At 50.2% G+C, this 17,681-nt stretch overlaps 1 protein-coding gene across 4 annotated transcripts in view; it reads left to right on the forward strand.

The window, feature by feature from the left end:
- Window positions 1-5,465: 5,465 nt before the first annotated feature.
- nrf1 (nuclear respiratory factor 1) overlaps window positions 5,466-17,681 on the forward strand; it is a 17,663-nt gene continuing 5,447 nt past the window's right edge. Inside the window, exons 1-12 of one of the 4 annotated variants that reach the window (XR_014762446.1) lie at window positions 5,466-5,613; window positions 7,618-7,857; window positions 8,235-8,349; window positions 8,541-8,667; window positions 8,819-8,959; window positions 11,441-11,599; window positions 11,756-11,956; window positions 12,297-12,395; window positions 12,830-12,883; window positions 13,487-13,644; window positions 14,239-14,363; window positions 14,878-15,002. Coding sequence is in view for 3 of the 4 variants with exons in the window: in XM_084701490.1 (XP_084557616.1) it covers window positions 7,641-7,857; window positions 8,235-8,349; window positions 8,541-8,667; window positions 8,819-8,959; window positions 11,441-11,599; window positions 11,756-11,956; window positions 12,297-12,395; window positions 12,830-12,883; window positions 13,487-13,644; window positions 14,869-15,002 (1,405 nt within the window). In the remaining variant the exon portion in view is untranslated. Of the gene's footprint in view, window positions 5,614-7,617; window positions 7,858-8,234; window positions 8,350-8,540; window positions 8,668-8,818; window positions 8,960-11,440; window positions 11,600-11,755; window positions 11,957-12,296; window positions 12,396-12,829; window positions 12,884-13,486; window positions 13,645-14,238; window positions 14,364-14,868; window positions 15,003-17,681 lie in introns of all 4 variants that reach the window. The other 3 variants (XM_084701490.1, XM_084701492.1, XM_084701491.1) reach the window with 3 other exon arrangements.

A 17,681-nucleotide genomic window follows, 5' to 3' on the forward strand; every position in this document is an offset into this window, starting at 1 on the left:
AGAGGGAAAGACCAGCTCAAGGATTTGAGGGTACCACAACACACCCCTTCATTTTGTCATTCCTCTCTCTCTCTCTCTCTCTCTCTCTCTCTCTCTCTCTCTCTCTCTTTCTCTCTCTCTCTCTCTCTCTCTCTCTCTCTCTCTCTCTCTCTCTCTCTCTCTCTCTTTCTCTCTCTCTCTCTCTCTTTTTCTCTCTCCTTCTCTCTCTTTCTCTCTCTTTTTCTCTCTCTTTCTCTCTCTCTCTCTCTCTCTCTCTCTCTCTCTCTCTGTTTCTTTCTTTCTCTGACCAATCCTTCCACCCCTAGGTGTTACGCATGGGTGGAACGAAAGGTACAAGCCAAGCAATAAGCCTGGTAGTGAAACTACTGCCGATCAATGAGCGTTTCAGGCAAGCTGGACACGTAGCGGCAGTCGGTCAATTAGAGAGAGGACGCTGCTCCGGTGCCGGCGAGGCGAGGCAGCACAACTCCCAAACCATGGCTTTTAAAATCGTCACGGCAGCCTGGAACTTTGTTTCCCTTCCGTCAGCTCTTTTACCTTTCTCTGGAAAAGAGCTGGCGTGTGGATCATGTGGTTCAGGAGAGGGAAGAGGTCTGGAGGAAGGATAAGGATCATGTGGTCTGGAGGGATGAGGATGATGTGGTTCAGAGGGATGAGGATCATGTGGTTCAGAGGGATGAGGATCATGTGGTTCAGAGGATGAGGATCATGTGGTTCAGAGGAATGAGGATCATGTGGTTCAGAGGGATGAAGTCTGGAGGAGGGATGAGGATCACGAGCGAGACTACGCCCCACAGAGGACCTGTCATCGATCAGAGACACCAGCTGTATCTGTCTAAAACAGGTGAAGGGAGAGCCGATAGTGATGGGTGCTCTTTCACATCCGAGTCCCCACAGCTCCGATAACCATGGCGATGCCTACGGCAGAGGGATAGGATAGGACAGCACGACCGCCTTCTCAACAGTGGGACATTTCGAACGCAGTGACGGAAGATCGAGGTAGGCCGCCATGTAGCAAAAACCAATTCACTGTTGTGAAAATAATTTAGCAATGCGCTATCATGCCATGTCATTGACAGTATCATAATCAAAACACCAGCACTCACACCTGCATAACATTGAACAAAACAGACTCTATGCCCTCAGGAGCAATGAGTCAGGCCATAATGAAACTCATTAAGTCTAAGAGGAAGACATTCCTCCATTAATTCTGACAAGAAGCCAAGTGTCAAAACAGAGTCTTCTTCTACATTTAACTATGCTCTCTTCAGCTGCACTTGAGAAGTAGCGACAGACAAGTCTGTTATTACTTATTATGCATTTATGCAGAGAGTGACTAAGGTCACCATGCTTGTGCACAGTTTGTAAGTAATAGAATTTGGGGGAAATAAATGGAGTTTCTGGCTTGAAGGTTCTGTCTTGGTAAAGTCCTGAAGCGTCTGACAAATGTAACTGCAGCCAGAAGTCAGGACACACAATACAAGGTCAAAAGCTTCTCCTGGGGATGATGTGGGTTTAGCACGCACATACAGCACATGCACGCGCCCACACACACACACACAGTAACTCATCACACACACACACACAGTAACTCATCACACACACCAAAAATACTTCACTCTCCAGCCTTTACTCTACCTCTCTTTATGAGGATAGGATGATCATCTTCACCTTAAAGATTCCCATTGCGACCATGCCCCAGCTCATCTAAGCCCTCGAGATGTGTCAGGGCCTTCCAGGAGTCCTGAGACACACACACACACACACACACATACGGTAGACCAAAGTGTTGACACAGACATTCTGCTCGTAACAGAGGCTTCTCTCTCTCCTGTCAAGCCACAAGTGAATGTCTCACTTTGGCTCGCGCCCGGTCATTACCTGTAGCGAGGGGAAATGTCACCCTCTCAAGTGACAGAGGCGACGCTTGTGTGAAAAGCGTCCCGGTCCCTTCCAAGGTGTTAAATGACAGCGACATGCACTGGAGAGCGGACCCGTTTTAGTCCGGTTCAAGCAACAGATTGGCGGGAGACATTTTGGGGCAAGTGGGACTATCTTCCTCTCCTGACGTCTTCCTTTGTAAACAAACTCCCGGCCTGGACTCCCTGACCCTGTTTACATTTAGCAGACGCTCTTATCCAGAGCGACTTACAGTAAGTACAGGGACATTCCCCCCAAGGCAAGTAGGGTGAAGTGCCTTGCCCAAGGACACAACGTCATTTTGCACGACGGGGAATCGATCCGGCAACCTTCTGATTACTAGCCGACTCCCTCCCCGCTCAGCCATCTGACTCTGTTTCCTCTCTATCAATTTCTGGAGCTGTAGCATTCACGTAAGAACATTGCGTGAAACGGATGTTGTAATGACTTTGTAAGCAGGCACAATCTCTAAACGTCCAATTAAGACGGAGATCAAAAAACAAAAGGTTTATGAAAGAAGTGAGAAGGGTGGTTAATAGCGGTTTATCTCTTTGTCTCCAACACTACCTTTCTCTCCACCTTTTAGTCTGTCTATTTCTCATCATGCTTGTGTCCTCCCTCTCTCCTGTTTCCATTGACAACAAGCGGAAAAAGCTAGTGAAGCCTTGACTTGATCGTGCATACTAAAGACGCTACCTCTCTCCTTCACTCTCTCCGTCTCTACTTATCTCCCCTCCCTCCCTCCCTTTCAATAGCAGGAAAATTATGTTTTTACCTTGAGTCTATGAGAAAAGGACCTCTGAGAGGACAAGGATGGAGCGTGAGAGAGAGAGACAGAGATAAGAGATGGAAGGCAGGGCCGGCAGGGAGGGGAGTTCGTCCTAGCAACAGGTCACTACGGAAACTCAGAGGATATAGTCATTCATACACTGTTTTCAACTGCATTTATCTGCTATCTAAACTCGTGTTGCTTCACTTCCAGGTCCAATCTTAAGACTACCCCTTAGTAACTACATCACTCGTTGCATCGTTTGATTAGGTAGAGGGCTATAGGTCACAGAAGCTAGGAAGGCAGTTGGTCTTTCATCTGAAGTAGACAGAGAAGCACCTTTGAAGTTATGCAGCCAGCGCCGAAAGATGTTCCCTGATTGGCCAGGGATGACAGAGGCATCAGTCCAGCACATCATCCACACATTCATCCATCCGTCTAGAATTTCTCTTAGCTCTCTGGACGATTTTTTTCAAATCGTCTCCATCCTACCTTACCAACACTGGAGAGACAGACAACAATGATCTCATTAGCATGCTGGCTGAATCAGACTTCAGGCTGAGGTGAGTAGCTATGACTCACCATGACCATTAGATGAGCTACTGTCAGCTGTTGCTAGCTGTGTTAGGAGGGTGAATTCAAGTCATCTGGGACATTGGGTAATGTGGGACACCTAAACTCCATTGCTCCTGCTATGACAATGTCTAGTCCACAGAACTTTGACTCTTGGTTTGGCATGGATGTCATGTGACTGAAATCACAAAACTTGATAGGTGTGTTGTCACAGAAAAGGGCAATTCTCAATCAGGAAGCACGCACACAAACACACTAAACAACCGATCAGCAAGTCATCAAATGTGAAGCCGACAGAAGACGACTCTAAAACAATGCTGGATCCGCCTCTTATAATCCTCTGGTTGAGACCTACAAAAATAATCTCAGATTACATTCAAAACCCGGAATTACACACGTGCATGAACCACTGTGCTTTCTATCAGAGCTTGTTTAAGGATATATTAGACATTATCTGTTTCTATCATTAATTTACCACAACTCCTAGAACAAGTAGCGTCACTTGAAGGATTGTGTTGCAGTGCCCCCTGCAGGTTGTTAAGTAAACTGCGTTGCACCTGCTCCTCGAAAGCAGTGAGAAAAGACCTTGATTTTAAGATCCTATCCCAGGAAGGGATATTCGAAATAATACGTGGTCGTAAAAATTGGAACAAGTCCAGAAACTGATATTGTGCTTATGACGCAGGTCATATAAATGGGTCACACATCAATTCACACCGGTTTCACATTCGGATAGCATTCGGAGGCATATGTAGGCACAGGTGCACATTGACAGGGTTGGTAAGGGAGGGGATTAGAGTGAGGAAGAGGCGGCCATACAGAGATTCCCTGTGAGACAATTTTAGGATGGACCCCGACAGACAAAACAAGAGGAAACAAAGACAGGCACGGACGGAGGGATGCACAGGGATCTATTATAACTCTCTCAGCGCGCCGTTCCTTCCTCCAAACCTCGGCCCTGCCCAGACAATTATCTTCAATTATCCTCACTTCCAGCTAAGCAATTACAAGGCTTTATTGATGCGGGAACCCCAGGCAACATGCTTTATCCATACCCTATACCACTAGTCGTGAATAGGTGGGAGGAACACAAAATAATGTATTTCTGAGGACTATCACTGATTGTCATTCTTACTTAAGCCTTCTGTAAAATACTGATAGTTAGGCCTACTAACCTATTACATGTTATAGGTTTAAAGTTTAATACAGATGTTAATTTGTCCACACGCTGAAGTCCCTGGCGGCTTGTTCTGTATGTAGTGTGTGGAGTTGAGGAGAGAAAAATGAAGGTCACACATCAGCATGGTAAATGTAAAACGTTGATTCACACTATGCGGTTTCCCGCTGGATTTAAATACGATCCTTGCTGACATTTAGTACGACACTAACATAGTGGCTGTTGTCATCACATACTAATGTTAAACATCCATCATTCGGAATACACTTCAAGCACCTGCAGCGAGCATCAAAGATGCATCATTGCCATCTTCTGTTAAAGTAGCCTAGCAGCTAAATTGCTATACGTCTCACGATTGGGATTCGTGGTACAATACAGCCCTCTCGCGAACATAAAGGAGAATAGCAGTGGATTCAAACTCAATTTATTTCAGAACTTCATAATCAAACACAATATATTCTTCCCGACATTCCTTGTAAGTATTTCAGTTGTAAGAATTGTGCATAAGATTAATTTACTGTCTACCTCTTAGTGGTAGGAAAAACACTGTCAGTGAAAGTAGTCTACGAAAAGATAATTAAATGGACTATGTATTAAAGTGATGTCTTAAAACAAGAAAAAATGTCCATGTTGTCTTATTGAAACGTGTATCTGATATAGTTAGGCTATATCAACAGGTGAATATAATTCGTTTGAATGATTGTTTGTTCATTCGTTGGAATGATTGATACTGGCTTCGAGTCTTCTGTACAGTATCTTGGAAACGTGTGGTTGTTGACTAAACTAGCGTATAAAATCGTTTGGGACCTAGTTTACTTTAAAAACTGTGCAGCAAATTCCTTACACAACCCATTACTAATGACATATAAAAAAGTACAGGTTTTATATTATAATCCGACAAATCATGAATTTCGTCTAAATGTAAACTTCTTTCACTTAATTCACTCAATATATCCTTACTAAACTGCCCGGTGCACTGACAGCAAAATGCATTGGAAGCGTACTTTGAAGGGATCTTTAACTGGAAAGGGGCGTGGCTTGTCCGGTCTTCAGTGGGACCGCTAAGGCGCAGCTTCGGTGTGATTTCGGTCTGGCTGCTCTTTGTCCTCCATTAGAGCTCGGATTCCCAGCCCCACTGTACGGCGCAGGCCCGAAGTAGCGCAGCCGCTCTGAGGTTAGTGCCCTACCGCGCAATCTCCAGCTATTTCAGCCCTGGCGCAGCCGCACCATCAAACCCGGCAGCATTGGGGTGAAAGATGCTGATTGTTTTAGATGCTTGGCAGGAGACGGAATTGATTGAATATTTTGGGTTTTAGATGGCAATAATGTTTGCGCACACCAAGAACAAGCGTAGATAACGTAGAAATAACGTTGGTATCGATGCAGGCCGCTCGGGCCTTTTTAGTGTTGTAGACAGCGAGAGATGGCCCAGGTTATAACGATATGATAATTTTACATGTCGGAAAACGTCCAGTTCTACGATGATCGGCTAGCCAACAAAGTTTGTGCTTGTGGTCTTGACAAGCTATGATCCTTTCATGGGATTTTATCAACATATCTGCGTAGCTAACTAGCCACCGGGCTAAATGTAGGACATGGTTGTAGCTTTAGCCAACCCTAGCTAGCTCTAGCTAGCATATATCAATTGCAGTCGTGATGTTAGCTAGCGTAGCCAGGATTAAGATGAAAACATTAGCTAGACTATATATGGTTTACGTTAACTAGCGAAACATAACATTTTAAGTTCAACAAAGTAATGCTTTTCATGTATTGAATAGTTTTACCGCGATAGTGACCGTTTATTTCTTAAGATTGCCAATGTCTCTCAACGAGCTACAATTTGCTATCTGGTTTAGCTAGCTACTCGTAGTCTTCCTCTAATGTTTGGTGTGGTCATGCTTACAGTCAAACCCGTTACGCGATAGCAAGTTCGATAACCACAACATCTGTGAACCCTCATCAATTATTATCTAGACTGAGAGCTAGATAACCAAGATGGGTAGCTGCTACTACGATAAGATAGCAGCTAAATATACCGCCACCTCAGCATGGATATCGATGATTCCTTAAACCCTGCAGACAAAATAATCCATACATAAAAATGCCACTTAGCTAGCTGAGCAGGGCGTTAAGTTGGTTTAATATAAGTATGTGATGGTATTTAAGAGTTAAACCTTTTTGAAAGCTCTCTTGAGAAATGTGAATATTGGTGGAATCGTCGCGTGAATTAAATGGCATCTCTATTCCCGCCCTCGAGTTGCTATGTGCATTTGGTGTCTCCCTATAAATTAGTTACAATTTGATAATAAAAGTTTTTAGGTACAGAGATTGTTTTACTGTCAGATTTCAGGTGTGTTTTGTTTGTGCGTACACATACTCCCTCCCCCAAATGTATGAATGTAATGACCCTTGGCGTAATATTGGTCTTCCATAACCTCATAATGAAATAAAGTAATGGACACATGACATATGTTGCCGCAGCGAGATAATCATTTAGAGTATTAAACAGATGTCTGTCACTAATTCGGTTCTTGCGAGAAATATAACACAGTAACACGTCCATCATTAGATTATTTCTGAGGCATCGTCAGACTCCTACACGCACGGTTCCCTGCATGTGTTGACTATAGTGCCCCCTAGTGTATAGACGACCAAAGGGCATCAGAGCGGTCGAGATGAGTGAAATCATGACGACACAGACACTATACAGAAATACTGACATTCCTTAGCTCAGAAGCTTACATTGACCTCAGGCGTATGTTATAAATAGTTGCAATATTCAGTGCCAGTGCCGGTCCTAGCACATTTGGCACCCTAGGCAAGGTTTACCCCCCCCTAGACAAGTCTGTATAGTGAGCCAATGCATTAAACACAGGATGACAAATGTGTCAGTGAAACATAACAGACACCCCTCTTATCCCAGTCGCCAAGTGTGTTTAAGGCCAGCCACCGCACCTATTGTCTCCATGCATAATCTACAGGATCGCAAATGTATATAAACCAAAATGCCTCCCTCCCCCCTCCTTCCTCCCTCCCTTCCTCCCTCCCCCCCCCCCTCCTCCCTCCCTCCCTCCCTCCCCCCCCCTCCTCCCTCCCCCCCCTCCCCTCCTCCCCCCCTCCCTCCCCCCCCCCCCTCCCTCCCCCCCCCTCCCTCCCTCCCCCCTCCCTCCCTCCTCAGTGTGTAAGAGGCCAGCCAGAAGAATGATGGAGGACCACTCTGTGCATCAGACGGAGCACATGACCACGATCGAGGCCCACGCCGTCAGCCAGCAGGTGCACGTGGCCACCTTCACCGAGCACAACATGCTGAGCGCCGACGAGGACTCGCCCTCGTCCCCGGATGATGACATCTACGACGACTCGGACATCCTCAACTCAGCCGGACAAGACGAGGTCACGGCGCACCTGGCCGCCGCAGGTGAGGAGCCTAGCCAATGGGAGGACAGGGGGTTTGGCGTGGCAAGTGTTGTGTGGTGGATGAAACTGTTTCTTCGCCCGAGGTGAGGGGTGGGGTTGGTTGGTTATCAGCACTCTGGGCGCTTGTGCTAACCTGTCATTGAGGAATGGGTCTAACAAAAAATAGAGAGGGCAAAATGTAGTCAAAGTTCACTAAAGAGTTCCTTTAAATTATTTTCGACACACTCAACTCTCTGTCGCTTTTTTGCATTGACTTAGTAAAACAGAGCTTGTCATCACACACAACCAAGTTTGACTCTGTGCAGTGCCCAGAAGTCACCAGCAGATGGCGCTGTTAGAACATATCTCAAACCTGTGCCCTTCCCTACATTCCACCAGGTCCGGTCGGCATGGCAGCGGCTGCTGCCGTGGCAACTGGCAAAAAGCGTAAGAGACCCCACATCTTCGAGTCAAACCCCTCGATCCGCAAGAGACAACAGACACGACTGCTAAGGTGACTGTCTACTCACGGCACCACTGTTGCCCCCCAAATACCCCCAGAACTACCTGGTCTGTTCTTGAGTTAAGAGTATCAAAGCTGAGGAAAAAGGAAAACTTAAGTTTTCTATGTTTCACTTCAAAGCCCCCTTCATTTAAGATTGATGCATTTTGTGTTTCTGTGTGTGTTTGTGTGTGTGTGTGTAGGAAGCTGCGAGCGACGCTTGATGAGTACACCACCAGAGTGGGACAACAGGCCATCGTCCTCTGCATCTCTCCCTCCAAACCCAACCCTGTGTTCAAGGTGTTTGGCGCCGCCCCGCTGGAGAACGTGGTGAGCGAGCGCGTCCTCACACGAGTCGGTCGCCCCTTCCGCACCGCGGCCCCGTCTCTCCCCTCACGGAGGGCGTGGCTTTCGTCCTGGCGGAAGGAGCAGAGAGAGAGAGTGCGTTTTTGTTGACTGTTTTCTTTCCTGTCTTTCTCAGGTGAGGAAATACAAGAGCATGATCCTGGAGGATCTGGAGAACGCCCTGGCCGAACATGCTCCCCCTGGTGGGGACATGGCGTCTGAGCTGCCCCCCCTCACCATCGACGGCATCCCTGTCTCCGTGGACAAGATGACCCAGGTTAGCAATGCTTCTCCTGCCCACCAGATGGCGGCGAAGGAACATAAATCGCACGTCGCTCTGTCACTGAGCGCAGCCTAGCCTTGCAGTACAGACCAAGGTCAAATTCTCCCAGTTCCTCGGGTTCTTCAAGGTTATTACTTCAGTGTAAGTGCGTATCCACATATTTCATGGTTTGCTAATACGTTTTGAAGGCAGCTGTGGTTGCCACGACAGCAAAAAAAACGAACACGGTTGTACGTTGGTGTCGTCCTTGTTGCTGTTATGATGATAGGTTCTAGTAAACAAGCCTTACGTAAAGCACATCTATTTTCAAGGAGTCGGTTGGACCGCCCTCCACTCTGCTCGCCAGGGCGTGGTTCTAGGCAGCGTTCAGGGAGGAAGGGAGCACGGTGGTTGAGAAGGGGGGTTCTGGTAGTGCAGCAGTGCCCCCCCCCCCCCCCCAGGGAGACCAGCTTGTTTACTCCAGTCTGCTGACGCAGTCATTGGATCATCTTCAGAGACCGTGCATGATCATTGGTCCTCAGAGACACCACTCAGCACTCAGCACTGAAGGGGGAAGCAACAGCCAATCCCATCGCTCGCCCTGTCCCCAGGTGGGGGGGGGGGGGGCGCAGGTGTGTGTGTGTGTTTGAACCAGGAAGCAACCTGCTGGGTTGTTTTTCTAGAGAGGAGATTAGGAGTAACCTGTTGCATGGAGGTCAGGAGGTTTTCTGCAGGTTGTGAGTCTGCCTGGAGAACGTGTAGCGGAAGGCAGGGCTGTACATAGACAGCATACCTGCTACATAGACAGCAGGTGAGGCAGGGCCGGCTTGAGCCTATAATTACCCACCAGCCTTCAGGTCATGGCCCGGACAAGGCAGGCTAGCTGCTGATTGGCTAGTTGTCTGTTGGATTAGAGCTGGGGGAAGGGGGTAGGGGTGGAAGACCTAGTAGCATGCCTCTTAACTCTCCAGCCTGTGTAATTAGACCATCTGCCTACACACACTTACACACTCCAGCTACAGGTGGGGACAGGGACAATAAAGGCGAGAGGGCGGAGACATGCTGATCAGTTAGTGGCTTTCTCCTCAGTCTCCTGAAGAGGGGTTAAAGCTACGGTAGTCCGGTGTGGCAGGGTTCCTGGTGTCAGAGTCTACCTGCTTCTTCCACAGTACAGGAGCAGACTCACAGGTGCAGCTGAGTGGTGGCTGGTCTTCGAATAAACCCGCAGTTTAAACGCCTCATTTGTTATCCTTCTGCTTTCGAAGACCAGAGTTAGGTCGTCGCCATCTTGTCCCCACTGTAAGTGTGTGTGTGTGTGTGTGCGTGCATCGCAAAGGGGGGTGAAGCGATTTATTTCTCCCAGTTCCAAATTTAGCCCGTTGATGTCAAGGCAGACGCAGCATTGGCTCATTGTGCAATATAATCCCCAGGTGGTTAGCAGGGACACTGAGGACACAGGGACTAAAGCTACCCAGGCCCCCTCTCTGCCTCCCTGCCTCTGCCTGCCTGCCTGCCTCCCTCCCTGCCTGCCTGCCTCTGCCTCCCTGCCTCTGCCTGCCTCCCTGCCTCTGCCTGCCTCCCTGCCTGCCTGCCTCTGCCTGCCTGCCTGCCTGCCTGTCTCCACTTTCCTCCCTCTCTCACCCTTCTCTCTCCTGCCCTCCCTCTCTCCTGCCCTCCATCTCTCACCCTTCTCTCTCCTGCCCTCCCTCTCTCGCCCCCTCTCTCTCCTGCCCTCCATCTCTCACCCCTCTCTCTCCTGCCCTCCCTCCCTCGCCCCCTCTCTCTCCTGCCCTCCCTCCCTCGCCTCCTCTCTCACCCTTCTCTCTCCTGCCCTCCCTCCCTCGCCCCCTCTCTCTCCTGCCCTCCCTCTCTCGTCCCCTCTCTCCTGCGTGTGTGTGTCTGTAAGGGGTTGTAGCTCGGGGCAAATCAGATTAACGTCACCCCCCCCTCCCTCCCCTCTCCCCTTCAGACACTCCAAAATGTTGAGGCCTCTTATGCAACATGACGGACCAAGCAATCAGACTCCATTGTGTGTCTGAACAGAACCACGGCCCTTCTGAAGAGGCCCTACACGAAGACACCTGTCCTTTTGCAGCCAGTCAGTCTCTGGTTCCGTCCAATCAGAGCAGGGGTCACACAGATTGACCCCTGCAGATTCATGTGGGGAGCTCTACATTTAGTAACTCTATTTCTGGGCCCTGGCCACCTTAGATAGCTGATCAATACCTCCTTCCTGCTTTCTACTCAAGGGCGGGCGCGCGTGTGTGACACATGCTTTGATCTGACTGCATTGCTAGACTCTGATCTGACTGCATTGCTAGACTCTGATCTGACTGCATTGCTAGACTCTCTCTCTCTCTCTCTCTCTCTCTCTCTCTCTCTCTCTCACACACACACACACATAGACAAAGTGTGTCTAAGGGATAAAATGTTTGAAAGAAAGTAATACGAGAATCTCTTGTCTTCTGTTTTTCCACCCCTGCTTCGCGTCCCCAGGCCCAGCTGCGTGCCTTCATCCCAGAGATGCTGAAGTATTCTACGGGCAGGGGGAAGCCAGGCTGGGGCAAGGAGAGCTGCAAGCCCATCTGGTGGCCGGAAGACATCCCCTGGGCCAACGTCCGGAGCGACGTCCGTACAGAGGAGCAGAAACAGAGGGTGAGGGCGGGGAGACCCTCCACCCAGCACAACACGGAGAACAACCTCCAGGACCTCTAGAACGTTTCAAGGGAGAACAGGGATCTCTAGAACAGTAGAACAGGGATGGTAGATTGTCTGTAGACGACCCTCTGATCCCCCTCCTCCTCTCCCCAGGTGTCGTGGACGCAAGCGCTGAGGACCATCGTGAAGAACTGCTACAAGCAGCACGGCCGCGAGGACCTGCTGTACGCCTTCGAGGACCAGCAGGTTCCCCAGCACCACCTCACCTCCACCCAGAGCATCGCCCACCTGGTGCCCTCTCAGACCGTCGTCCAGACGGTCAACAACCCCGACGGCACCGTGTCCCTCATCCAGGTATGGGGGAGGGAAGGGGGGAGTCGAGGGTGGGAGAGGTGGGGATGGGCGGGCTGGTGCAGAGGTAGGAGAGGACTGGGGTGTAAAGGTGGAGAGGTGGGGATGGGCGGGCTGGTGTAGAGGTAGGAGAGGACTGGGGTGTAAAGGTGGAGAGGTGGGGGGAGTCAGGGAGTGGGGATGGGCCTGTGAGCCCCCCATCACTCACTACCAGCCATTGTTTAGCTGCTGTGTAGTTTTATTGACTCCTGGAGAGGGAGCGTTGCTGACGCGTTGCTGGTGCGTTGCTGGTGCGTTGCTAATGCGTTGCTAATGCGTTGCTGGTGCTATCTGTGTGCTCCAGGTGGGAACAGGCGCTACGGTGGCTACACTGGCAGACGCCTCTGAGCTGCCTGGAGTGACCGTGGCTCAGGTCAACTACTCTACTGTCACCGACGGAGAGGTACACACACACACACACACACAGAGACTCTCTTGCGCGCGCGCGCTCTCTCTCGCGCTTGCTCTCTCTCTCTTTCACACACACACACACACACTCACACTCTCTCACACACACACACACACTCACACACACACTCTCTCTCACACACACACACACACACATACAAACATGTAATCATACTACTGAAAACTGTCTTCAGAAAACGACAATACCCATCTCCTTTCCACATGTTGGTGACACATATGGCACACTGATATGAATCTTATTGGGGTCATCTGACCCAGATTGTGGACGCCTCTTGTAATGTGGGAATCATCAGTCAGGAGGATACTGACAGTCATGTGTGATGTCGGAATGCATTAAAGATGATAAAGTTGTAGTCTTGGGTAGCCCCGCCCTCTGACATCACTGCTTGTCCCTGCTCTCCTCCCCAGCACCTGGCGGCAGTGTGCCGCGCCTTGCCCATGGACGTTTCGCCACAGATTATTGTAAGCGTTGGCTCCACTTGTCACTTCCTTTTCTACAGGCGTTTGTCGTGGTGTAAAAAACACCCTGATCCTACCTTCTCCTTCCACTCGCATCCACCTACTTTTATTTGTTTTTTTCCTTCCATCTTTTGGACATTGTGTTCCACTTTTCATCTCTCAACTGCTTTTTTCTATCTGACATCCTCCTCTCTCCTGTTCCCTTGCCAAATCCAACCCCATGGTTCCTCCTCTCCTCCACCCTGTTCCTCTTCCCTATTCCTCCTCTCCTCCACTCTGTTACTCCCTATTCCTCCTCTCCTCCACCCTGTTACTCCCTATTTCTCCTCTCCTCCACCCTGTTACTCCCTATTCCTCCTCTCCTCCACCCTGTTACTCCCTATTCCTCCTCTCCTCCACCCTGTTCCTCTTCCCTATTCCTCCTCTCCTCCACCCTGTTCCCCCTCCTCCCCCCTGTTCCCCCTCCCTCCACCATTCTCTCGTCCATGTCTGCCCTCATCCCTTCACCCACCCCACCCCCCTCTCTCCGTCACCTGTTCTGGTCGTGTGTGTGTGTGTGTGTGTGCTCCCCCTGCCCCTCTCACCCATCCCTCTGTTGTCCTGGAGGTGGAACAGAACTGGGCCACGTTGCAGGGAGGTGAGATGACCATCCAGACCACGCAGTCGTCAGAGGCCACCCAGGCCGTGGCCTCGCTGGCCGAGGCAGCCGTCGCAGCCTCCCAGGAAATGCACCCTGGGGCCACTGTCACCATGGCGCTCAACAGGTAGAGAGGACCCCGAGGGGGAGGGGGAAGGGGGGGGGGTGTTATGCGCCCTTGTTGACCTTCACGTCAAAGGAACTCGACCCATCGCTCAACCCACAGAGAGAGCGTACATGTTGCCTACGTTGCTGTAGCGTAGCTGTGTTTGTCGGAGCCGAGAGCAGACCAGGGTAACCAGGGGAGGGAACGCCCATCCCCTAGGATGATGTGATTCTCTGAGTCAGTAATTGTGGTGGTAGCTCTCACACCTTCACGTCATGAGGAAGAGACACCTGTCAGGACAGGGTGCTGGTTCCCTCAGGACCACAGTGGACTGCCTCTCACTGGGTCAGCAGGAAATTAATTTGCTTTCACCTGTGCAGAGTGCGACTTCACCTGGTTCCTATGGTGCTGATTGGTCGTTAAGCTCAGTCAGTAACCACACTTTTCTCGAAAAACAATCTGGAGTCTTGGAATTTTCCATCTCTGATTGGCTGCCGTGTGTGTCCTAACCACAACTAGTGGTTCTGAAATGGAATATAACATTAACACACACTCCTGTTTGTTTAATTTTCTATATTCTAAAAACCAAACCATGATTTTGCCTTTGTTTTGAAGCCTTTCCTGTGAAGCGATCTCATCGACAGCACCTTTTCAGTGGGTTAACACGGAGCTCCCTGTGGGGCTTGTTACCTGTTCCCACCTGGTTCTCCCCCCCCCTTCCTCTCCTGTGTTTACTTCAGGTGAGCAGGTCTGAGAGGGCCTGACGGAACACTCTGTCCCATTTCCCCTTCACCTCCACACTCCCTGCTGAGTGAAGAAGAGGGCATCGCTCTCTCATTCTGCACTCTCTCTCTCTCTCTCTCTCTCTCTCTCTCTCTCTCTCTCTCTCTCTCGGCCCATGTAAACTAAGCTGTGAGGTCATAGGGTCGCTTCCTAGTGTGTTGTGCTGATGTGAGGATTGATGAGGACCTTCCGTTGGGGTGTGGCCTCAACCTCCTTCCCTCCTTCTCTAATGACCCCCCCTCCTGTCAGTAGTCTCTGGGAGCCAGGCAGGTTGTGTGTCACGAACAATTACCATCCCCTCACCTGAACCTTTAAAAAAAAAAAGGTGAAGGAGAGCATGAGAGCTATTGGTCCACCACGACCGCACGGTCGGTCGAGCTCTCTGTGTGTGAAGCATTTAACCAGTGTGTATCTGTGTGTATGTATTTAACCAAGGTGTGTGTGTGTGGTGTGTGTGTGTATGTATTGCAGTGAAGCGGCAGCCCATGCCGTAGCTACGCTGGCTGAAGCCACGCTGCAGGGAGGAGGGCAGATCGTGCTGGCGGGGGAGACAGCCGCTGCTGTGGGGGCCCTAGCAGGGGTGCAGGACGGGACCGGTACGTACCCCTCTCTCCACCACCTGCCCCCCACCACCCTCCACCTGCCCCTTCCACCTGCCCCCCACCACCCTCCACCTGCCCCCCACCACCAGCACACCACCACACCAACTCCCTCCACCTGCCCCCCTCCACCTGCCCCCCACCACCCTCCACCTGCCCCCCACCACCCTCCATCTGCCCCCCACCACCAGTACACCACCACCCTCCACCACCTGCTCCCCCACCACCCCCCACCTGCCCCCCACCACCCCCCACCTGCTCCCTCCACCTGCCCCCTCCACCTGCCCCCCACCACCCCCCACCTGCCCCCCACCACCCCCCACCTACCCCCACCACCTGCCTCACCATGTCTTCCTTCCTCCTGCGTATCTTTGTCACCCTAACATGGTCAGTCAGTCACGTTACTACTAGACAATACCAAAACTCCCAACATGCAAATGATTCTCTTGAGATTGTCGTAATCCCAACCGTGCCTGAAGCGACCGCTTTTGTTCTAGTGCTTTCTATCAAGCCCTCAGACCTTTCCTACTGCCAGGCCCCGACATTCAAATCATCCAGACCATCTATTTAAAATAACAATCAAGCGACTGGTTGTCCTCACGTACATGGATGCCTACTGGGCATGTGCAGTGGCAGGGCTGTGATGCCTACTGGGCATGTGCAGTGGCAGGGCTGTGATGCCTACTGGGCATGTGCAGTGGCAGGGCTGTGATGCCTACTGGGCATGTGCAGTGGCAGGGCTGTGATGCCTACTGGGCATGTGCAGTGGCAGGGCTGTGATGCCTACTGGGCATGTGCAGTGGCAGGGCTGTGTGTGGCTTCCACTCCAGTTTGACAGCCTCAGTCAGTCATGTACCTGATCGAGTCACACCAACACTGTTCGTCTGTCACTGAATCATCCTCGGGAAGTCTAAATAACCAGTTAGGATGGTGTAACGTACAGTATGCAGGGTAGTAGACAGGTGACACACCACGCACACTCTCTCTGGGCTGTGTCTGGTTCCATGTTGCCTGCTCTCTGGGCTGTGTCTGGTTCCATGTTGCCTGCTCTCTGGGCTGTGTCTGGTTCCATGTTGCCTGCTCTCTGGGCTGGTTAGACACGAGCTCTCGACAGAACCTCCAGCCTCCTCCAGACCCAGCCGGGAGATTCACTCACATTCAAATGAACCTCGGGAGGAATTGTCCTCTATGCAAATCGTGTACTGAACCTGGAAGGCTGTTGTAGCTGACGAAGCAGGTGTGTTTGCGTGGAAAAGGTATGTGGACACAGCCGTGTGGTTGTGGATGTAGTGTGATGAGCTGCTGGGTTGGAAGGGTGACCACTAGGAAGGATGACCACTAGGAAGGATGACCACTAGGAAGGGTGACCACTAGGAAGGGTGACCACTAGGAAGGGTGACCACTAGGAAGGATGACCACTAGGAAGGGTGATCACTAGGAAGGGTGACCACTAGGTTGTATCTGTAGCATTACTGAGTATGAGCTCTCGTAGTGATTCTGCTGTGATGTCACTGCCACAGGAACATTCAGATTCAAAGTGATTCTGCTGTGATGTCACTGCCACAGGAACATTCAGATTCATAGTGATTCTGCTGTGATGTCACTGCCACAGGAACATTCAGATTCATAGTGATTCTGCTGTGATGTCACTGCCACAGGAACATTCAGATTCATGGTGATTCTGCTGTGATGTCACTGCCACAGGAACATTCAGATTCATGGTGATTCTGCTGTGATGTCACTGCCACAGGAACATTCAGATTCATAGTGACTCTGCTGTGATGTCACTGCCACAGGAACATTCAGATTCATAGTGATTCTGCTGTGATGTCACTGCCACAGGAACATTCAGATTCATAGTGATTCTGCTGTGATGTCACTGCCACAGGAACATTCAGATTCATAGTGATTCTGCTGTGATGTCACTGCCACAGGAACATTCAGATTCATAGTGACTCTGCTGTGATGTCACTGCCACAGGAACATTCAGATTCATAGTGACTCTGCTGTGATGTCACTGCCACAGGAACATTCAGATTCATGGTGATTCTGCTGTGATGTCACTGCCACAGGAACATTCATATTCATAGTGATTCTGCTGTGATGTCACTGCCACAGGAACATTCAGATTCATGGTGATTCTGCTGTGATGTCACTGCCACAGGAACATTCAGATTCATGGTGATTCTGCTGTGATGTCACTGCCACAGGAACATTCAGATTCATGGTGATTCTGCTGTGATGTCACTGCCACAGGAACATTCAGATTCATAGTGACTCTGCTGTGATGTCACTGCCACAGGAACATTCAGATTCATGGTGACTCTGCTGTGATGTCACTGCCACAGGAACATTCAGATTCATGGTGACTCTGCTGTGATGTCAGTGCCACAGGAACATTCAGATTCATAGTGATTCTGCTGTGATGTCACTGCCACAGGAACATTCAGATTCATGGTGATTCTGCTGTGATGTCACTGCCACAGGAACATTCAGATTCATGGTGATTCTGCTGTGATGTCACTGCCACAGGAACATTCAGATTCATAGTGATTCTGCTGTGATGTCACTGCCACAGGAACATTCAGATTCATGGTGATTCTGCTGTGATGTCACTGCCACAGGAACATTCAGATTCATGGTGATTCTGCTGTGATGTCACTGCCACAGGAACAT

Source organism: Hypomesus nipponensis, chromosome 7 (assembly GCF_054491055.1).
Source record: "Hypomesus nipponensis isolate SF chromosome 7, ASM5449105v1, whole genome shotgun sequence".
NCBI lineage: Eukaryota > Metazoa > Chordata > Actinopteri > Osmeriformes > Osmeridae > Hypomesus > Hypomesus nipponensis.